The sequence below is a fragment of the Phalacrocorax aristotelis genome, chromosome Z, assembly GCF_949628215.1.
Source record: "Phalacrocorax aristotelis chromosome Z, bGulAri2.1, whole genome shotgun sequence".
Lineage (NCBI taxonomy): Eukaryota > Metazoa > Chordata > Aves > Suliformes > Phalacrocoracidae > Phalacrocorax > Phalacrocorax aristotelis.
Genome location: NC_134311.1, coordinates 37,235,830 through 37,259,706, shown reverse-complemented (window position 1 = coordinate 37,259,706; position 23,877 = coordinate 37,235,830). Strand labels below are relative to the sequence as shown.

Below are 23,877 nucleotides of genomic sequence, written 5' to 3'. Positions count from 1 at the left end.
ATACCTAAAGGTAAGTACCTGTCCTGTATAATTGTCTGTCTGCCTTTATTCAGCCTGCCTCTTCTTTATGAATAATAGAACATAGTTGTAAGTTTAAAAATAACCATTGGAATCTCTTGGCAGAAGTATTTTTAACTCCTACCTATGTCCTAACGTAATTCACAGAGTGTTCTTAATAAAGTCTTGTACCAGCACGGCTGGGGGCGTGGAGCAGGGGTGAAAATGAGCGGATGGAGCAAGAGTTGCTTAGGGCAAGGTGGTTGCCAAAAGAAATGTCCATATAATGAGACAGGACGGTTTAAAAGGCATCAGGATGTCTAATAGTTAAAGCAATCTAACCCCCAGTTCCCAAACCCTTACCACTTAACGTAATCACACATTTATTTTTATTAATAATTTTTGCTCTCATTGGTCAATGAATGCCTGCTAGTCTCAGAGCTGATTCCTGATATCCTCAGACAGTGTCAAGTCTGAGACGTGGCGCTCGGGCACCAACAGGCCAGGTGTGCTGGAGGTGGCTAGGAACAGCAGTGTGGCATGTATGAAAGGGCAAGGAAATGGAGGTGTATCAGTGGCTTTGTGGCAATAGATCGTCTTCTGTTGCAGAGAACGATGAATAAACAGGTAACACGCATGATTTTAGTGTCACATCCGTAGCAATGGTTGATTGTAATTTGTGCTGCTGAACGTTACCCTTCTGTAAATAACACAAGGCATTTTCCAGTTCTTATGAGAACGGGAACACCCTGGCAACATTGCAGCCTTTTCATCTTTATTAATTATGGAAGACATATATCATTTGGAGCTTAAAAACACTGTTTCAGACAGCATGAGACTTTTGGTCTTCTCAGGGCTGACAAGATAAAAAGCACCTGCAGCAAAACCTTTGGCAGAAAATCCAGATAATGGCATTGTGAATGTTGGTGTGAAAATCCTGTCTCAAACAATGCCAACCATGTAATGTCAGATGTAAAGCTGCAGATGAAATATAGGGTACTGACACAATCCACTTTTTTTTATTAATATTATATAAAGAAAGTCACTTTGTTTAATAATCAGGCCTCTCTCTCTACATTTGCACTGCATAAATCAGAGTTAATGGATTTTTACATTTGTTTGCATGGAGAAATGAAATTTTTGCTTTTCCCATCAGTCATTCTCACTATTTTTATTCTCATAAAGTGGGTTTTTCACTGAGAGAAGGGTGCTAATTGCTAGAATCCACCATCTTGAAAGGTATGGCTTTTCCTGTAGACTCAAAATGGATGAGCAAGGTCTGATGTGGAAAAGCCTTTAGCTGCTCTTCTGGTGTTTCTGTACGCAAGCAAGGTATTCCTGCACATCTTCTGGAGAACCGAGGATCAGAGGGACTCTCTGATGAATACTCTCAGGTTTCACATCCAGCACCGCCTCAGTCCCTGTAGTCGCCATCCCACCTGCCTGCTCAATAATGAAAGCCATAGGGTTGCACTCGTAGAGGAGTCGGAGCTAGAAAGAAAGAAAGAGGGAACACATGATTGCCTTTGGGGGATGTTACACCAAAGGACTTACCAGGACCTAACCTCCCTTTTGTGATTCCAGAAGGTTTTGTACCAAACACCAGTTGACCTCAGTAACAATGTCTCTCTGTCAGCCCCTCCTTCTTCCTTTTCCTCTTACCTCCCTTCACACTTTCTGTTTCAAGGAAGGGTGTACTGACCCTGCATCCCAGTGTCACCACCATCATTTACAAGCTGATACACTGATGTGCAGCATCAATGAAGCGGTATTTTGTCAAAAATGTCAAAAGTAGCTGTCAAGCCCATAGAGATCACCAAAACAGTTAAACCAGCTAAATTAACAGCCCCAGGAAAGAAAAGCCAAGATCTCTTTTCATGTGCAGGCTGTATTGGTTACCTCAAAGCTTGGGGTAATCGTATTGTGTTTGGTCAGGATATTTTGGAGTTTGAAACTTGATGCTCCCGGTTTCAAACTTCAGGATTTTAACACAGCCTTCAGAAATGTGAATAGATATTAGTGGCCTGAACTCATCCAGGTAGTGGCTCAGTTTTCAGAAGTAACTGAAGTAATTATTAAAAGCAAATTTTCCCTTTTGGTATAGAAGCACTTTTGGTTTGGACCCTGGTTTCTGTTCACATCTTTAAAAATATTATGTCTGGGGTGCTTGTGTTCTGGTGGAATGCAAACTTATTTGGGACATATGCCAAGATTTCTGGGTTTAAAGGGACATAGATGATAGCTGGTTATTTAACAGACAGTATTTCTGCAGGCTTAGCTGAATCTTTGACATTCTATGGTACAACAATGCTAATATACATTATGTTTAAAGGGCTTTTCATATGTCCAAAAGAGAGAATGTTTTCTGGGGAAAGAGAAGTGTGACAAAATGCAACCATATATAGAGACAAAGAAATGAGTTGGACACAGGACTTTACTACCGGTTATTCCTTTATCATGCTATTTGTAATAAAACCATGATACATCACAAACTTAAATAGCGCATATTACCTTCATTCTTATCTTTAAAGCCCACTGAAGTGCTACTTCTGGTACAAGGACTCCATCTGACAGGCTACATAGGACCAATAGCCTTTGTTGTTCTGCTTAGTGCATGTCCAACTTTTGGAAGACTATGAGCCAGAAAACAGCAGTGGTACCACTGTGGAAGCACGTGTTGAGTTTCTTGTTGCTTAACTGTGACTACATGGCTTAAGGACAGCATTTTCCCTCAGCATTTCCTTCAGCAGTTTTCCTTCACTAAGGGGTCTTTGGATGGGCTCTGTCTTCAGATAGGTTTAACGTTTTTCACCTAGCAGAGAACTGTAAGCCTTAAGTTAATGAAAAACATTATTTAACATACCTGTTTTGAAAAAAGGATCTATTTGTTGTCTGGTTGTGCATTGCTTGGTGAGCATTTTGTTCTCATTCTTTCTTTAACTTAAAGATGGAGCTCTGAATGCTAGGGCCTACATGCATGTCATTTACTTTTGTTCTAAAGCCTTTGGATCAATTCCAGTGACATTTGCTTCCTCTCAGATCTTTATCCAAGTGCATAGACAGTCATTCAGGGAGATGATGATCAGGGCACCTGCCACAAAGGCATTATCTCTCCAAGAAGAAGAGGTTTATGTGAAAAGAACTGTATACACCTGCTCTTGGAGAGGGAAAAAGCTCTATTTAGAGTACACAACAGAAAATGATAGAGTAATGGTAGTACAGTTTTGCTTCTTTCATTACTCTTTCTACTATGGCAGTGTAAGCCAGATCAATCCAATAATAAATGTAGGCTAGGCTAACTTGTGAGGAAGTCTTTGATTTCTGTAAGATTATGTAAGTATTTTGTGTATTTGTTATTTCATCCTGTTTCTCATCTTTTCAACAATGGTTTAACACAGATTTCAAAACAAAGTTTAATTTGAAGAGGCCAGTCAGCAAACCTGCTTCTCCCGCACAGAGCAAATTACTTTTTTGCTTCTTCCTGTAATGCACAAACAGATCCACACTGTTTAATGAAGGAGTGTGTGATTTTGTTTTGGTTTGTTGTTTTTTTTTTCCTGGGATGCTGTATTAAGAATTTAAATCAAATTTGCCTGGACAAGCTTGCAGATATTTTCGGTTGTGTAATTTAAATAGAGATCTCTTCATGTTCTACTCGTTTCCCTGAACACTTGGACCTGCCGTTACTATGATAAATACATGCTCACCAGGATGAAACCAGTGGTCCTCTATCCCTAAAGATCTGTAGACTTCAGGGTGTTCTGAAAGCAGTGAAGAAGATGGAGCAAGTAGTTTTATGAGGGAAAATTCTTGCACATACCAGCCAAGGATACAAAAACATTTGAATAGAAGGTTTAAAGTATGGTGTTGGCCAGGAAAAAAGAGGGTCTTGGAGTCAGAATGCCATGACCAATCTATTATGCATTGAGCCAATCATTTCCTAAGCAGGACCACAGAAGAGGTCCACAGATGAGCTGTATAAACAGATCTCTTTTAAATCATATTTGTTTAGAAGTTTGATAATGAGGGTATCCGATGCTGCAGGAGAAAAGTTGAAATTGACTGTGGTCCATGGCCCTGCAGAATCAGGGAGTCACTGCATTGCACTGCACTGCATTAAGTCACAGTGTGTTTTGTACAGGTGTCCAAATGGGAAATCATTTTCTCCCAGGATACTATTCTTGGCACGCATGAAACTCACCTTCCACTGACAGAGTCTTTCAGATCAGTTAGTAGAAGCCTGGGTTTGCAGGGCAGGTGACAGTAAACTTAGTATCCTTTGGAAACAGTGGGTGGGCAAACTCAGTTGTCTAACATTGGACAAAACCTTGTCTGGAGTTCAGCGTGTCCTGCCTGGACTCTAGTTGCCAGTACAAAGTGCAAAGGCCTGTGTTGTATCTGCCAGCTGTGCATAGGTATCTCTCAATGGGTTTCTACAGTACTGAAATGTTTCTCTTTAGAAAAATAAATAAAGCCCTCGGTTGCAGTGAAAACCATTTGACTCGTTTGTAATATAAAAGCACACAGGAAGATTTCTGGCCTAAATTGGTAATTGCCTAAATTTCTTGCCTAAATTTGATTGCTGACCATCGTATCCACTAATAATTTTCTTCAGGGATCAAAAATTATTTTGTTTATGTATCTAAACTATTCCTTTACATCTCTAGGAAAACGAGAGGTATTAGGTTGGCTAAATTTTCCAGAGAGTAAGTCAAATGATTTACCTTTCCTTTAGGACTCTTCTGATTAGCAGGATACATGAAGATCCCACCGTACATCAATGTACGGTGAACATCAGCTACCATGGAACCCACGTACCTGGCGCCATATGGGGAACTGCCATCCTGAAAAACATAGAGTAAAGCATTGTATCTACCAGGCTAGACAGCTGGTAGCATGGCAAAATATATTTCTGTTATAAAACAGGTTTCAAAGCTGCTAACGTAGGCACTGTAAATGCCTATACCAGCCTGAAACTTAGCCTTTTGTAAGATGTAGTTATCTTCTATGGGGTTCTAAAATAAGCACTTTAAAGAGTTGCATTCACAGTATGGAAACCGGGGTGCCTGTAATTTGAGCGCACAATTTAGTATCAGCCCCAGCCTATGAAAAAGGAAGGGCTGCAAACAGTGAGTGAAAGCTTCTTCACATTATCAGGCCCAGGTATCCACCTGATTGCTGATCCTTCACTGGTTCCTAAGCCTGAGGCATGAGGAGGGATGTCACGTTTCACTGTGTCCAGATGATTCCCCAAAGGACTTCAGCTTCTTCCTTCTAGCTTGTTTGTCAAGTTGTGAAATCGGTCATACAATTAATTCTGCAGCTTAGTTTGGGAGATAGCAATTTATTCATGAATGTAGTTTTCCTTTCTTGCAGCTAAGAAATTAATGTTGTTATTTTAATGAGAGCAATCAGGGAAGTATTCATATCAGTCTCAAGTTTGCTGGTCATAAAAATGGTAAGGTAGGAAATAAAGAAGACAAGCAATGTGTCTTCACAAATAGAAGTTATATACTCCAAATAAGCTCCACCTAAGAAAAGCGATGCATCACCATCCGTTTATGAAGGGGAGATACACAATACAAACGTAAACTGAAGAAAAGCTTTTTGAAAGCTGCTATGCCAAGAAGTCGATTGGTTTCTTCATATCTCTCACTCTGTCTTCAGTGAAGCAGAGGAGGAATTTTTGCCTCCCCAGAAAATTACTAGGGACTGGGACTCATATACAGTTAGTGCATACATATATTTGTGCATTGCAATGCTAAGAGTTTGAAAAGACCTCTGCATGTTTTTTTGTCTAGATCCGTTGTCTATTAAAAGATCTTAGTGCTTTCTACACAACTTGCTTTGTGCTGATACTAGATCCAGAGAAATACACACACTACTTGTTCAGCATTGGCAGCTCCAAGACCTTCAGACATCAGAAGTTAGTTACCCTTCCCAGCAAAATCATAAGGTTAGCTGGGAGAGAAAAAACACAAGCGGCAGGAAAAAAACCACAGATAGAGAAAAACATAAAGCTATTTTGAATTAGATTTTTCAAACTGTTCTGTGCAACTATGAAATTTTGAGATTTACTCTCTCTTAAAATGGGAGGAAATTCTTATGAAATTACACAATATAATGCAACACAATGCTAAGAAGTTGAGTCCTAAGCCACTAAATATAAGACTTGGACATTTGATACAGCCAGTAGTAAAACTGTAACAGAGCAGTGTTTCAGCCTACGTAATAACCCTTGTGCAACTGTACTTGTAATGTTTTTCCATGATTCTTTCTTCTTGTAAACATTAAGAGAACTACTGAAAATTCAGAGGAAAACAATACAAAGTGTGACAGACATGATGGATAAAGCCTGGAGGTTTTATATTTAGTGTTCTTTAAACCTGGCCCTATTACTTCTAGACACAACTGAACAACACTTTCAAGTATTTGATACCTTATTTTTCGCAGCTTACCCTCAAATAATTACATATTTAGACTTCAAATGATAGATTCTCCATCTCACAGCTGTTTGCACTTGTGACTTTGCAACTGTAAAAATCTGAGGTCAGAAAAAACCACCTTAAGAGGTGTTAAAGAAAGCAAAGCAAGCTTGCAGTTTAAGAAAAGACAGTTTTCTGGGAAAGATGTGATTACAGCTAAAATTACCTTTGAAAATACAATCAAAGGAAGAGCTCTCTTTCATGGTTTCGGAAGGTGATGAAGCAAGTCTTAAGAAAATTTTGTTAAATATTAAGAAAAGTTTTAGGGTATCGATCATAAGCAGGTCCTAAAACAGACTGCTAAGGACTGCTTCTATGACATTATCAAATAAGGAGTCTGCAACCCAGATGTATAAAATTTACTGACCGTGAGCTGCACAGCTGAGCCACCTGCATACAAATCATTAAATATGTTTTGGATATGCTGGATTTCCTATCAATGTATGAGTCATTTACACAATTTATTTGTACATGGGCAGTATTACAGGAAGCTGATGAGATGCCACTGACAATTTTAGTTGCTTCTTACCCTGATAGAAATTCACCTGCTAGAAACATAGTGTTGAGAAAAAAATACGGAAGAGAAATTCCTCCACTCTGGTACTGTTATCACTTGAACCACAGACTGAAATAAAAATTTCACTTCCCTTAGCATCCAGCTACCTGCGTGGGAGGAACAAATGGTCCTTTTAGTTACTAGAAATGTTACTTCTTGTTTCTCCAGTTTGGTCATTCTTACAGATGGAAATGTTAACAGGTGTTGCATGTGTGTTGGTGTATTGCCCAGGCTTTCTACTCAAACAAAATAACAGAGCATGAATGCTATGGAAATTCATCCCAAATTCTGAGTAATGCCAAGCTGTGTATTTGTCCAGTGAGCACTTCACCCTGGTTTGGCTGGTGCTGGTGAAAGAGTTGGAGAACCCTGATGCTCCCTTTGTCAGTGTCCATCGTTTTTGAGTAAATTTGTGACTGCTCTTACTTTCACCCTTTCTACTGCCTTTCTTTGCTTAACCCAGAGGAAAAAAAAAAAAGGCTCATAACAGATAGGTCCTGTGACCTTTTTTTTTTTTCACAATGTGGTGGAAGTCACTTTCTTACTTCTTTATTCTGCTGATGTCTGACAGCTATGTTCCTCCACGGCAAAACAAGACCATGTTTTTCTTGCATAAATATGATGACTGGGTGGGGGCAAGGGGGAAAGTCTTTCCTACTAGAGCAGCAGCGCCCTGCATCCCTACCTCCACATACAGTTATGGTGACAAAAGCACAGTGTTTTTATTAGTTTTTGTAAGTCACTCAGGCACAGCTGGTCTGGCTGGCAGAAGAATGCTTCATGCTGAAATGTGCTGTTGATAATAAGGTTTTGATGGCATTGCTAAGACAAATCCTTAACCAGGGAGTCTTCACTGCATAGCTTTCAATCAACAAGCTGTGACTGGGATTGTTGTTGACTGTGAGAATCAGCTCTTCTTGTGGCCATAGGAAGCAAAGCTAAAAATGGCTGGAATAGCAAAGTAAGATGGTGTACAGGGCATGTTTCTGAGTTCTACCATCAGTGATCCAGTGCCAGATAGAGGCTGGGAGGGCAAGGGCCCTGCAAGCATTACTGAAGGAAGAACCCACTTTGGAAAGAATTAGAGTGAAATTCATGCAGAAACGTTTCCTGGCCCAGCAGTGCCCATTATACAGTGCAGACTGCAGTAAACATGTTGCGTTACAGGCAACCTTGCAAATAGCGGCTTGCTCCTGAAGCTGGTTAAGCAGCAGGAGATTTTGTGATGCTTAACAAAAAATTAGCTTTACTCTGGACTCTCATTCCAGAAGAGATGTGTCTAGACAGATTTTTCCCACTAAGATCCGCATGGCAATGGTAGGAAGTTTACAGGTGACCTGCAGAACAGCAACACTTTTCCAGTGTTTTTAATTCAGAATTGATGCCTTAGGTGAATGGTGGTCCACAAGAAACTTCGAGGGTCAACAAGGCTTTGTAGTCCAAACTGTCTGATCTGGGATGCTGTTGTTAAATATTAAGGGAAAATCTCTCCTCTCCACATAAATGGTTGATTTGTAATGTTTGGTCACCAATGATAGCGATACAGAACACAGGACAGGTGGACACCATCCTACTTTGTTTGCCTCTTTTATTTTTAACTTTTCAGTTTTCTGTGGCAATGTTAGAGAGTCATCTGAACAGCATGTTGACCAAGAACCACAGGATGGAGGAAACAGAGGTAGGATCAAAGGAAAAATAAAAAGAGATAGGAAAGTGACAAGTAGCTGAAATTAATGCCTGGTCTCTTGGCTTCTAGTGGCCAGAAAACCACAGGGTGAGAGTGGTCCCTCTGGGTAAGAAGGGGTCCCCATGCTGCGCACGTCGACTCCCCTTCAAGTCACAGGCACAGGGTATCCAGCAGGTACCTTCCACTGGCCTTCTACGTGCTGGAGAGAGGAAAACAAAGACCAAAGCTGTACAATGCTCCAGCTGGGCTCTGCAGGGATGGTAGGAGCATCACCAATGTAGCTGTACCTGGTAAGGTGATGCCAGGAAGCAGGTTTCATGCTGTGGAAGAGTGGCAACACCTTCTCTTTCTTGTCCTCCAACAATGCAAATATAACATCCTTTTTAAATAAAGGAACTCCGTAATGCTGTTTCCAAAAGTCAGGTTCATAACAAGCTTTCAGATGCGCAGGGCACTTCCTTGTGCTTTGTGGCCACAACATTGGTGCCTTGGCCCTTCTCACGCAGGCAACTCTATGTCTCAGAGCAACAAAGTGATGTGCTTCCTCAGCACCCTTTAGACAGCTTCCCTTGCTCCAAATAAGCCGTGTGCTACTGTGCTGCTTGCTTTAAAGTAACAAAAATACTTTCTGCCAACTTCTGTTGCATTAGTGCTACACTTTCAGTAGGTTTTGCTCACATGAAACACAGATTTGAGATAAAATAGTGTTCACAAATGAGGTTTTTCCTGTATGTCCTAACCTAAGGATTTAGTGAATCACATGATAGAGCTGTCCTTACTAAGCCTGTGGCGAAATATCTCTGTCTGGTCTTTCCACTGAGTTTGAAGTCTCTTTAGTCTTTTTATAGCTGCCTGGGGTTGATTATTTCTTCAAGAGTTTTACTTAAAACAACACTTGGTGGTTTGCAAAAACACAAATTAATAAATCCAGTGTTAGTGCTTTATCCTAATACATAGCACAGACCTCCTTGTCTTTTCAAGCAGGATTGGTTTTCAGAAAGTATGAAAGTTGTGTTGTGGACTTCTGTTTCTCCCACAGCTGAACTGAAAACAGACCCTCAAGTTTCAAAAGAACCTCAAAGATTCAAAAGAACCTCAAAGATTCAAAAGGAATATGTTTAAAATGCTGTGACGTGACACCTTCTGTAGCAACAAACTGGGTAATATGGAAAAGAGGTTCTGATAAGAGGTCAGCCTGGCAGCTATATCTGATGTAGTAAATTCAGATTTTCAGCTCAGAAGGAACTTATCACAGAAGCTCCTCACAGACAAGCTTCTCACAGAACTATGGTTTAAACACTTACTTGTTACATTTGCCTTGTACAGCACCCTGAAGTTTTCTACTGGATACATTGATTTTCACATGAGCCCTCTATAAGTATTCTCAACAACTAATAGCTTAAAATATAATCGTATAGCTTGCTTTTTTTTTTTTTTTTTAACAAGAAGAGCAGTAAAACCAGTTTTCTGGCCAAATTCAGTCCTGAGCTGTTACATGTCACCATATTTCGTTATGACTTACTAGTCACATAGCTACACTTTCTGGAAAGCTTCCAGCTTTTCACATTGAGAGCTTGTGTTGTGTCCTAGAATTGACTAGAGGCCATACAGAGCTGTATGTCCCCACGAGGCGGTTCATCAGGAATCAGATGTTCTCAGCTTTACCTCTCTGAGTGATACATTATAATCCTCTTAACCAGAGAATATAGTGGAATTGTGCTTCAGGCCTTTTTTTTTTTTTACCTGTGGGTTAGTTCATGCTCCATATGATGCAAGTAGACAGTGCAAGTGACACTGATTTTCTCAGATGCAAGCATGGAAAGGAATGAGAAGGTGACGCCACCCAGATCCCTGCAAGTACCTTCGGGGCTGTATGTGGAATCTAGCCCCAAGTGCCCAGCTGCACATACAACTGAGCTGCATATTCAGATAAGCTCAAAAACACGGGTACACCCACATTTTGCTGGCACAGTTTCAGAGCTTTGTCAAAAATCTGGTTTTTCATGTACAGAACCTTTTCCTCCACACAGTGCTGAACAAGCTATGAATTTGCTTACTGAAGTCTAAGTTATAAAAGATGTCACGGCACCAGAAACCAACACACCAGATACATACCCAAAATGGACCTGATGGCATGAAAGGGTTATGTGGTGCTGAACTCAGCAAGACCTTCAATTCCTTTCCTATTGGCCAGGGCTTTGTGGAAGGCAGTGCTTGCCAGTGCGTGATACATTGGGCAAGGCTAATATTTTCTTACCTCAGGGAATTTCTTCTTTTGTAAATATTCTGTCATTGCAGGATCAAAATACTTTGCATAACCTTCATTAAGACTGTATACCTTCCCTTTCTTCTTGATTTTAACATCTCTGTCCACCAAAATAAATTCACCGAGACCCTACAGAAGAACATGATAGACCAGCTATTAGCAAACAGCAGAACATTTTGTTGATTTTCTATAACAGTTGTCATGCTAGAAAGGGCAGGAACACTAGTAGACCACGGCCCTCTCAACACCAGTCTTGCATATAACTTCACAGATTTTTCAAACAGGGCAGAATGCACAGAACCTGCGTTAAGTTCATGAAAACTTGTCACATTGGTAGTACAAACAAAAAGCAATTTGACTATAATAGTATATGAAATGAACACCAGTCAGCCCTGAAAGCAGATGGATCATAGATCTCTGTCCACAAATGATAAGTTTACAAATGAAGAAATTACACTGCCTTCTGATTTTTGAACTCTTCTTGCCTGTCTTGTCTAAATATGTTAAAGTGAATGTGGTCAGCTTCCCCCAGGTGTTGCTGTCTGCAGTCTGAGTACAACTTCCACCTCCCCTTCCTCTGTCTCTAACCAGAGCAGTTCAGCTCCCAGTTCTTCCCTCTTGCAATGAGCCTATTTATAAAAGTTAACAGGAGATTTTATAACAGTGCATTCTTTTGTCAAAAAGTGCTCCTATGTTAATGCTAGTTTCTCAAATGAGCAATATCCTTCCTGCCTTTTTCCAGTAGCACTTGTTGGGCTCCTGGGCTGGGCACCAATGGGTGGCACATGTTGTATGGGTATGGTTGTGCTTTTCCAGTCATTAGGTATGCAGCTTAAGGGACTTAGCCATAAAACTAAATTGAAGCCAGGAAATCAGACATCACCCTGCATTAACTGTATCAACAAACAGTCCTTGCCTTAGGCTAAACACTGAGTGCGCTGAGGTTCTTTGACAGACAGAAAATGCAAGAACAAGAAAAAAGCAGGAGTCCTTTAAGTGGAGGGAAAGACACTGTCTAGTGTAAAATTTCTTCAGTGTTTGTGCAACCCAGCAGTCTGGTTTGAATGAGCAGGGTTTCAAATAGTACTTAACTTAAACTCTGTTCTACTGAGTAGAAAAAACAGAGGTATTGCAACCAACATACTCGTGTATTATTAAACACTTGTAAGGTGGAGGTGGGATGCTCCAGGACATGGGTGGAAAAAAGAATTGCGTAGATTGCCTGTATTACAGAGGCAAGGAGTAACAATAATGAGTAAACACAAGCACGGAAAGCTCTAAAAGATAGTGGCAATGTGATTAACACCATGACTGTACCGGATCGAGCATGAAGCAGTCCACTCCTTGCCCTGTGGAAAGGGCGACCAGTGTAGCACTGCCGTACAAGGCATAACCTGCAGCAACAATATTGCGTCCAGGCTGCAAAGCATCTTTTTCAGAGGGCTCGTCATCTGTTTCCTGAGGAAAAATTACCGTTGGACTGAAGGTTAAAGTCTTATAAGAAACAATAGAAACAATGCTTCAATAATAATGTGGGGCAGATTTCTTTTCTGTGTCTATGCAGGCCTTTGAAACAACCGAAACAGAGATTGTTCCCACTAGTTCTGGGCAAGTTTGGTACAGGTACCTGTGCACGCTGGGACAGGATGTTGAGAGTTTGTTATTTTATACGTGTCATGCAATCAATACGACACCTGCAATAAAGCTGATACCTTAGCATTACAGCCCAGTCTATTAATTCAAGACCATCAGAAATCTGAGACAGAGCAGAGGTACTGATTTTCCGTAAATGTAAACATAAGCTATCACACTGACACCCCTCAGAAGGACTAACTGTGAGGTGAATTCAGTAATTAACATTACTGCTATAAAAATATACATATACTGTTTATATTTATACATTATATTATTATATATTCCTAAATACACTTAATATTTATTTAATATATTATTATATATTATATAATAATACAAATAATAGTAAACCGTAATTGCTTCCAGTAATGCAGAATTAAAGGGTAGATAGTGCAACATGGTCAAACCAAGATCATGCATTGGTCTCTACTGGTGAAGGGATGGGTAACTGAAGTGATACAAATGTTAATATTATACATCAAATAGCAAATGCATTTGTGTATGCAATATGTGTGTGTGCGTGCAGGTATGCATATGTAACTGTACCTGGAACAGTCATGTGGCATTTTACTTCAGGCTTTTAATCAATTTCCGACACTCATATTTTGATTTGGGGCTTTGGTTATCACTGAACAACAATGGCCCAAGCAGACCTGGTGTATATATTCCCAGCCAGCTCTGGGTATATGCCTCAGCCACGGCTTACAAGAGTTTGACTGGTGGGGTAGGAAAGAAGAGCCAAGAGTACGTGGGAAGGCCGGTTCCAGCCTTCAACTCCTGGGACTACAAAATGGGTAGGGAATGCTGGATATTAATGTTTCTTTAAAAGCTGGTCAGTTGCAGTGGGTCTTCCATGAATGTTTCATTCACGGCGGTTCATGTGGAATTAAAATGAGAAACCCCCCTCAGATCCTTTCTTCATGCCCTGGTTTAGCATTTTCTTGTTCCAAACTCAGACAGTTTCTCAATGATCACATGGGCTTAATTAGCTTGAGTAGCAGCTAAACAGAAATAGCAGATCTAGCCCAAAACAGCTGGTTAAAAAAGTAAAAATCAGTGAAGACAGTTTTGTGTAGGAAATAAAATATTTGATGGATATTGAGTAAATTCTTTAAAAAATCAAGACTGCCTTCCACAGATATTTTCAGAAGGAAAACACCTCTCCTCCAACAAACTGAGAAAATCTCTGCTGTTTCCTATGACATGGAGCTCTCAGGGTGCCCATCAGGGTCCTAGCAAGGTGGAAGCTAAGGGTAACATGGGGATCCTGTTCACCATTGTGTGCCAACATCTAGAGGAAAACTCGATATGGGACACCAAAACTACATCTTTCATGGCATATGAAGATGGTAATTTCACTTCAAAATGTTTTCATTTTCAGCTGAAAGATTTTGTTATTTTTGTTACTTTCACTTACAGTTTTCAGCTGTATTTTGTTCGAAATTATTTATTATTTTCCCAAGCTCTTCTGTGGAAAAAAATCCAGTTGCCAACCAGCTCTTCATGGAGGCTGAAATATTGCTTGTACAAATACATCTGATACAAAGTCCCTTGGAATTACTCTATGTCAAGCTGGTTATTCAGAGAGGTTATAATGTACATAATGAAGGAATACTAGTTAAAACCCCTAGCTGTACATTCCAGAGCTTTGAATACTGACTGTTAGTGGCTAATCCTTTGCTAAACAATATTTCACAGAACCATTATACCCTACGTAGCATCTTCTCTTTCAGAAATATACCCCCATGGCACATACATTCCTACAGCAAAAGCAACGATTGTCAATAGTAGACTAATTATTTGCAACATTAAATGCAGAATTAAACATACATTTACACCACTAGTTGCAAGCATACTATGAGTCTCCTAACTTTTTGTATGCTTTCCTCATAAAATAAAAACTTATTTTGTATAAATAAAGAGGTTTGTTTTATAGAAGAACATGGTGTATATACAATATATGGATGGAGGTTACGTATGATATTGAGTTAAAATACATTTTTCTGAAATGAGCTTTTCAGTCCTACCTCTTAAATGCATTTTCTATGTTTATATGGCTGAGTAACCACACATTTTTTGACTAGTCTGAAAAAAACACAGGAACTCATCCCTCGGGAGATGGGCAGTTGGGCACAATTCAGTTGGTTTTCCATCTTTATTCTCAACTGTGTTTCCAAAAGGAGATGAAAAGCTCAGTCTCAAACAAACATTTCACAGAGCTTGTCAAAATGTAAAAAAGCTAGAAATTAGCTGATATTTCATTGTTAGGATTGCAGTTCTGTCCTGCCAAGTAACGTGTACTGTGAAACAAACCACGGAATTAAGCTGGTAGGTAGACTCTGATAACTGCTGAATATTTTCACTTCTTTCTGGTGCACAGATGGATTTCCTTTCTACTATATTTTGACTATGAGGCAGCGGTAGTGAAATCTCTTTAGAGATCTCTATGCAAAGCACTGAAATAGGCAGAGAGACTGCAGAGAAGCTCTGACAAGCGTGAACAGAGTCACTTTTGCTCATTGTTGGTGTGAAGCAGATGAAACAAGGTCCACAGAGTCTGGCTATAGGGGTACCCTCAGGTGACATCTGAGTTTGAAAATTTTTGTCTGTATGATTTGCCCACATCACATGAGGAAGTTCTTATCAGGACTCGGAGCAGCTCTAGAAGGGCTTGGTTTCCAGGTCTCCATTTGTATCATGTGTTTTATGAGCATCCTTTGTGTTTGCACCAAATTCTTACACCTTCTCCATGAGGGACCACCTGGAGTGGAGGACATTGTCCTCATGTCAATGAAGGAGGGGAAACAAGATATATCTGAGGCACTGGGCAACATTATGAGTTAAAACCAGAATGAAAAAAAAGCAGCAGAGTTTCATGAATTGAGAGTTGTAGATTCAGCTCAGTGGCACGAAAAATTGGGAAGAATAGAAGCAAAAAATACTTATTATCATTTCTTCCTGGCAGTCCAGCAGCTGAGAGCCCCTCAGCAGCAGTGACTGCCAAGGTTCTATCCCTTGCTCTGGCTTCTGCTGATTCAGCAAGCCTCCTACCTCAGCCCCATTTTTCTGATGTTTCTGGCCTTTTTAACAATACCACCCATGCTTCAGAAAGTAAAACCCAGGTGGAAAATGAAATAAGCCTAAGGTGGCATCTATTTCCTGGTGGATTTCTCTAAGAAATTGATGTAGTGCTTTTCTGGCAGGAGGCAGTGATATCTGCCACCATGGTGGTGGCTCTGGACTGGGAGCAGCCAGAGAACCATTTTGAGTTTTGAAATGTATTGGCCAAGTCTGGCCTTTGTAGAAAAGTGATTTTTTTTTTTTTTTCTCCCCCCTAAGATGAGGCAAATATTTCAGTTCTGCAGGATGTGCCTTTGGAAATTAAGTTAAGGTGCTGACATGGTGAGAAAATCCATCACACAATCATCTAAGAATTGGAAGGTGCCATATATCAGAGAGGTGCTAAGCATCATCCTTTGGAACTTCAGTTTTTCTAGCTTTTCCAAAATGATGTTCATGAACCTTAAACGACTTGATGTTACATTTTCTTTCTGATGTTATATATTCTCATCCACTGGGATAAGCATCTCACTTTTATTGCTTTCATAGTTCCCTTCAGTAACAATCAATAAAGCACTTATTATTATTCAATTATTTCGAAGGGTTTAAAGTTAATAGAGTTGCTATGAAATTGTCTTGTCTGAGAGGAGGGTGCATTAATTAACACGTACTTTGGAATTAGTATTTTAATGGAAAGAATTACACAAGTGAAATTCTGTAAATTCAACATTGTTTCTAATGTTCCAGGGAATATTGATAAGACGTAATTGACAAACTGTGCTTCATCCTAGCATCAGGGTTTTTGTCTGAGTATGAAGCTTTTGTACAAAGCAATGTAATTTTCTTTTTATGAAGCACTGAAGGGTATCCACCCACATGAAAACCAGTAACTTAGAAACAGTATTTACAACAAATTTATTAATATATGTTAGAATTGAAAACTTGAGCATTTGGGAACGACAAGAGTTCTTTGGGAAATATTTCTGTTCTGAAGCAGAATCTTAGGGTAGACTGGGCAGTCCGTAGTCTTTACACACATTAGCAGGTGAGTTGAAGATGGAAGAGAAATCTAATCTGTATCTCAACGTGCTAAGGTGTATTAATCACACTGAGTGCTTGCCTTCATAGTCATGCCGAGTAACCTAACACGACTATTCTAAGCAGAAAGCTAATGTTTAGTGTCTGTAATATGGTGCTTACCACTTTTAAGAATAGTGGGCAATGCAGCTATTGTCTTCTGTAAATGCCAGGAGGTGCTGTAGTCTTTTAGTCTATCTTTAGAGAGATAAATGAAAAGGGTGGGGGCCCCTTTGCTTACCGTAAGGGCACGTGACATGGATTGCATCCATACAGCTAAGCTGTCTTCCCTGCAAAAAGCAAGGTGGTGAATGGTACTGGAGGTAGTCCCTGGGCTGCTCTTCCCACAAGCCGTAGCCAGGCATCATCTCAGTGTTGTCTGGCCTGGGCTGCATCTGTGATGGGGGTTTGCACTAACGATTAACAGAGCGGACAACTATACACCAGCGCTTGGCTTGTGCCATTACTGTTTGGTTTACTAGCAGATGCATATTTTCAATAGTGATGATTAGTGTATCATCTACAAGAAATGTAAAAACCGAGGACTAGTCCAGTTGAAAATCATGCGTTAAAAGATGAGAGCTGACTTTAAAAATGTATCTTCATACATTTGAATTGTATTGCCTGAATTTGCAGTGTCTTCTCTGCAGTCACAAATACTGTAAATTTTACTTCACAATAGTGATGGCTGAGGGTCTCCCATAGTCATATGACTGTGAGCTCAGGCTTTAGGAAAAACACCAACCGCTGGGAGATTAGCAATCAAATCACAAGACTTGGCATGACTCTAACTATTTACATTTGTTAATTGGCTGTGCAGTTGCTGTTCTGTGCGGCCCCACGGGAGGAGACGTGCTGGCAGGGCCCCAGTGGCTCTAGGTGACTGCTTCCATCAGTCTCAGGTGGCCTTATCCTTAGCATGCTTATAAACCCCGATGTGTAACAGGCATAGCAACTCGCACGGGGAGGCCACCACACTGCTAACCATGATACAGTCCTGGCAATGACTGTAAGCCCTCCCCTGTCAGTATCCAGAAAGACAAATACTGTGATTCGTAGGCACAGTGACACCCCTCAGCTCTCCTGCAGCCAGTAAAGCATCACTGAAGGAGCTAACCAGGTGTCTGATGGTGACAGGGTTTTATTTAGGTGCCTGCATGTCTGAAGGAGGGAACTGCTGCCACCTAACAGTTTCATGGGGCTAAGTGTCCCCTTCCTAGGAATTCAGACAGCATTTCAGCATATGTCAATCTCAAGTGTCACCTCTTCTACTCTTTCTAAGGCTCTGTTGACCCAAAGACACTGAAAGGACCTGGGAAAGAAGCTAAGCAAGTTGATATACCCAAGACAATTTGCTTTCACCAAGTCTGTCATGCCATGTGTGCTTCGTTCATCCTCTTACCTTTTTGTAGATAGCAAATATTGTTCCTATAGGTGCCAAGCAGTCTATATTGGATGAGCCATCAAGGGGGTCAAAGCATATCACATATTTACCCTAAAACAAAAGTGGCAAGGGAAGCATTAAATGATATGTAGTCTTGCACTATTATTTCCTTTTACTTGCCAAGACCCATGTTTTCATGACTGCGTTTCACCCTCTAAGCACGCCTGACACGGCTTGTCAGAGAAGGCTGTGCTGTTGACCCAGCTGGCCCTGCAATACCACACCCACACCCTGCAGGGCCTGCCAGAAAAAGAGAAGAGGGCATGTTTCCGCTCAGACAGCACAAAATCTGATGATAGAAAGGAGCAGTCCTCTGCTGCCAAGCAATGCAAGAAATCGCTTGAAAGCAAAAAGAGTGACTCATTCTGGAAGCGAACATCTTTCTCAAGTAAATACGTTTTGGTTTTTTACAGTTTGTTCTGAACAAAAAGGGTTTGCCTGTGATGTGAGGTTTGAGGGTAAGGCAGAAAGAAAACATCTTGGAGAATAGGTAGGTTACATCAGCGTGAGCCGTATCTCGCTGCAGTAGGATCCCTTTGGGGGAAGCCTGATGAAGCAGTCAGGTGTTTCCTCTAGACGTGTAACATAAAACCCAGTTCTGCCAGCCTCTCATCCCATTTTATCTTGCCTAAATATTAATGTAATCCAAAACCGTTACACCAGCGGTCAGGGAATGTAATAGTACACTAACACCTGGGATCTGTGGTGTGTTAACAAACTCCAAAATAATTCTTCCCCTTCCCAAAACTTTAATAACAATTTTACCCTCCACAGCTCCTTTAGCTGTTGAAACCATGCCATCCACCACAGTTATTAATCAAAACAACGCAGTAATGGTGCAAATTTTCTGCATTCCCCGGGGAAGTGTTGGTTTTAGGGCCAGGCCCAGGTTTCATACTTGAAACAAGAGTGCCACCTGCTGCTGCCTAAGCTGCTAACCCCCCCCTGAAGGCAGGAGCTGCACAGACCCGCTTGTCTTTCGGGGTGATGATGGCCTCCTTGTTCTCCTCCGTGACCAGGACACAGCTGCTGTAGGAGGACTGAAGCATATTAATCACCAGGGAGTTGGATAATACATCCAGCTTCTTCACTTCATCACCGGTCACGTTCACGGTGCCAGCTATACCAAACCTACAGAAAAGTAAAAATATCAAGAAACCTGAAGGAGGCCAACATTACAGGCTTTTAGGAAAAACATGAGTCAGGGTGGCTCCTTCCTCTCATCTTCCTACACCTCTAACCTTTGGATAAAACTGCTAAGATGCATTAGGAGATGGTTGATGCTGCTAGAAAATAAAAGCATGCATGAAACAGAGAAAGGGCAATGGCATAATTTTGGGGCTTTACCTGGGTCCTTTTGCTCCTGCTTGGATGTTTGCCAGGCCAGGAGCAGAGACGGCAGCCAGGCCAGTGGGTGACAGGCTTCCCTAGCAGCCCCACAAAGCACCTGGCAGCAGCTTTGAGGACGTGGAAGGGGCAGTTATCATGTTATCATGTGCATTATTTTCTGCCGCTGGCTGCTCAAAAGTCTGTGATAGTCTTTTAACCCACGTCCACTCAGTCCCCAGCCACCAGAAAATCTGAAGCTTTAAAGACACCCCTAGATAATTTCCCATGCTGAACTATATCTCAGGATCGAGGTCTGTTTTATACAGTGATCCTCGGCTGAGTTAGGATGATGCTTCTGTTCCCTATCCCAATTTTAGCAATGTACTAATGATGTAGTACATATTAATACACATATTTCTGAGATTTCCAGTTGATGAAGCACTGTTTAGACCTAATGTGCATGGTCTGGGCGTCTTAGAAGTATAAGAACTCATACAGGGAATAGATACAGCATTTTTACTCATGATGGGAAAAAAAAGGGGGTGAGGGGTGGGAAGGGCAACTAATTAGTCCCTAGGATACTGGTCAGCAGCAGGCCTTAGCTGGGGACAGGGCGGGTCTTTTGCCTTACTCAATGTTCAAAGCCTCCTGAGCTTGTCAGAAGTATTGGGTTTTTGGGCACTTCAAATTGGAGTTCCAATTTTGAGACACTGGAGAGGACTGTGATTTTCAGGGAGTGCTCAGCACCCATTCTTCAGTTAGTGTGTTTTCAGGCACATTCCCAGTTCAAGTCTATGGCTTTGAAAAAGTCCTCCTTTCCTTTTGAAAGGCAGATTTGTTAAAAATCCCTGCTGAGCTCTTTAACATTAAAGAAGTCACTTCACAGTCTCCTGTTTAGAGGTGCTAGAAAAATCAGAGCTCTCTAACTTTACAAATCCAGATGGATGCAAGCCAGTCACTGTGGCTGAAAGTTTGCTATGGGAATTTCTGAAATTTCATGGTTAGTTGCAGCAATTTGAATGGTGCAAGTTACTCATTTGTTTGTTTGGATACTTCAGATAGTTCTGGTTCATCACCAGAAACTTTTGTTTATAGAAAGAGACATTTGCTTCTTAACATAACGGATGTTTTCCTTCTGAAGGGAAGACTCTTCTAGCACAGTAGCTATGTGTCCTGTCGGTTAGGTTATTCCACCTCTAGTCTATCAAACAGAGGTTCTCCCCACTTATTAAATACTTCAGAGGTTGCATATTGAAAGATATAAATGAGATAAAAGCAACTGTTCCTCTAAGTTAGGGAGGCAAAACAGCTCAGCTTCATCTAGTAAGTACAGAGACAAATTACAGTTTAACACTTAGACCCTGATGCTGTAGTTAACTTTATGTCTCATGTCCTCTCTACATATTGTAGTCCATGCCTTTAAAGTGAGGGTGATAGTACTGAGACACTGAATTCATGATTTGCAAAGGTCACATAAGACTTTGACCAAATAGTCAACAGAAGTACAAAAAAACCCTGGAGTGTCATACCTTCTGTTGTTTCCATAGGGGGAAAAAAGAAAATACAGAAAAAAAAATTACAAATGCCTTTCTTACACAAATATATTCCCTGCCTTTTTTTTAGGCATGTATGCGTATATACACACACAGCTATGTACAGAAACATATATTTCAATACATAAAAAACCCTGTATATTTTAAATTCATAGTTTTATTAGGACACTTCAGCTCTCTGAACTGCTTCAGGTAAATCACCATTAGAAGAATGACACTGATGTCTGTCTCACCTGTCTGTATGAGGAACAGCTCAGTTCATTGCAGGCTTTTCTAAGGCAATTCTTTATTCCTTTGGCTAAACCACTAGATATCAAACTGTTACGTTTGTTTTTCATATAGGGCTTTTTAAGACTGCCCACCTGTAGTCCTGATACTGCTTGAGGAAGGAAGGGGAAATGCACTCGTGCATGGCAGCACGTGGCATTTCTCACAGGGCTGTTGCTTTAGACCATTACTTATACTGCAGTCAGGCAGAACATCAGCTTCCCAAGATACGCCAAGCCCCGATTTGCACAGCACAGCACTAGGCTTGGATATTAGCAGAAAATATAATGGTGTGATATTCTGCATTAAAAATATCATGGTGTGATATTCTGCAAATTCACAGTAGATGTACAAATAGTTCAGTATCAGTATTTGCAAGGGATAACAAGGTGAGCAATCATTGAAGGTCTGGCTTACATTTTTAGAGTAAAATAATACACAACAGCAGTTAGTCTAAATGTCTCTCTTGCGCCCAATAGTAAAATGCTCCAGAAAGAGAGCTCTCCCACTTCCCACTCCTGATAATCCAGGCTCTGACCTCATGCCTGCAGTCACTCGGCTTAAAAAAAGACACTTCCAATATATTTACGAATCCCTGCCCTCTCCCCAGCCTTGCTGTGCAAGCAGCTGTCTCTACCTCCTCTTCCTCCCCATATTGCTAGGTAGGACTCACATGTGGGCAAGGCCTGCCTTTCTGACTGCAGAGGAAATGGCCTTTATGGCAGTCAGCATGGAGTTGAGCAGCTGTGTCAGCTCCCCTGTCGCTCCTTTAACGCGGCGTCCCTTCTCCATAACGAATCGTGTGAGCGTCAGCATATCCGTTTCAAAGGGGGTTTTGTCAGACATTTTTGCTGGGTACCAGAGTTTCTATCTTCTTGACGGGATGAGACACTTTCTTGCCGTGTTGAGATCCTGGGTAGCTGTTTTATTTTGAGGCAAAGCTGTTGGCTGCGTTGCTGGTCAGAGTTTATTAAAGTGTTTCTCAGACCATGTGATTGTGTGCTCAGAATAACTGCACCCCAGGCTGGCTCCGTGGCTCCTCTGGGATGCAGGAAAGGAGTCTGAGACAGGACTACAGCTGAGCAACCACTGCTTGGCTGCCCTCCCCACACACTGAAATTAGTGATGTGCAGATCTAATAACATAGCCTAATTGCGGGTTAGACTGCTTATACTGCAAAACTCTTCTGGCTGCTTAGCTGGAAGCTGATTTCCTGTAGCTGCCACTCAGCCACGAGCTCAGCATAGCCAAGGCAAAGCGCAAAATTTGCAAGGTACAAGAAATGAAGGCATAGGGCATCGTTAAGCATGTGTGCCACGGTGTCCCATGGCAGAGCACCCACCATGCTGTGACTTCAGATGGTGAAGTTCCCTTCTCATATCACCTTAAACCCTACTTGCTTACCCTCTTTTGGTCTCCTCCATAGAGGAGGATTTTGAAGGTGTATGGCACATCCCAGGGAAATCAACAGGAGATGCAGGGTGCATCTAGACATGCATTATTAAAGATGGTTTATGTTACTAGTTTTTCTGCTGCAATCCCATTTTAATGACTTCATTCCTAGTCTGGGCTACTTGTAATATTATAGGGCTTGCTTGAATGAGAAGTACTGGTGAGCTGTGGCTTGATTGGTTACAAAGTAATTATGACTTCAATAATTTACAAATGAAGCATATCTGATTTAAGCATGCCTGTGCCATAACTCAGAAAACAAAATTTTACATCAGGTTTGTTATTGTAGTGCAGCACGTAAATATAGGTATGTCCAAGTTTGCAATTATACTGCCAGTAATTCTTAACAAGCAATATACTTGGAACAGATGATGCTAATGTGAAGGTAGACAGAAATGTCAGTGAACTGGGTACATGCTATCTGGAACACTGGAATTATGGATTTTAATTACACCACTATCTTCCCACTCAGATAAGGCATTAAGAAAAATTATATGTTGTAGCCTTCATTGTACTTATCAGCAGCGCTCTCTCATTTTTAAGCAGAAGATCTGGAAAGCCCACAAGCAAAACAAGAAAATCTGGAGTTAAAGAAGAAAAGTTTCCTTGAGTTTCATTGTTATCATTCGTTTAACAAAAATTACTGCACTAAAATCAAGACAGGAAGACAGAAATGAAATTCAGTAACAAAACATATACCTGGGTTTGTTTTTGTTAATAGGAACTGCAGCTGTGGGCAAAGAGTTTCGATTTCCCTTTGCATTCTTTTTTTAATCTTAACATTTCTTTGGATTTTCCTAAAAGTGTCTCATCACCTATGAATCATACATTACTTGCAGAATTGTAAAGGGATTTGAACGCTAAGGTTTCCTGCTTTCAAACCAGCTTCAAGCAAAGGTCTCAGAGACCGGTGGCACTGCACACTAGCAACAAGTAGAAAGACACAGTTCCGTGCTGCTTGCATCTTGTGTGCTTAGCTTAGGGGATGTTTTTCAAGCCTCATTCTAAGGAGGAGGAAGGACTAGCAAGCAGGGCTCCTCAGGTGGAGAAACAGGCAGATTTTGCACTA

General features: G+C 40.9%; 1 protein-coding gene across 1 annotated transcript; it reads right to left on the bottom strand.

The window, feature by feature from the left end:
- Positions 1-751: 751 nt before the first annotated feature.
- Positions 752-22,471, bottom strand: LOC142050624 (fructose-1,6-bisphosphatase isozyme 2). Its single transcript, XM_075079484.1, has 7 exons — positions 22,030-22,471; positions 19,176-19,338; positions 18,166-18,258; positions 12,309-12,449; positions 10,983-11,120; positions 4,722-4,841; positions 752-1,488 (listed from the first exon to the last, which is right to left on the bottom strand). The coding sequence occupies exons 1-7, from the start codon at positions 22,200-22,202 to the stop codon at positions 1,294-1,296; spliced, it is 1,023 nt and encodes a 340-aa protein (XP_074935585.1). The 5' UTR covers positions 22,203-22,471; the 3' UTR covers positions 752-1,293.
- Between the last annotated feature and the right edge of the window lie 1,406 nt (positions 22,472-23,877).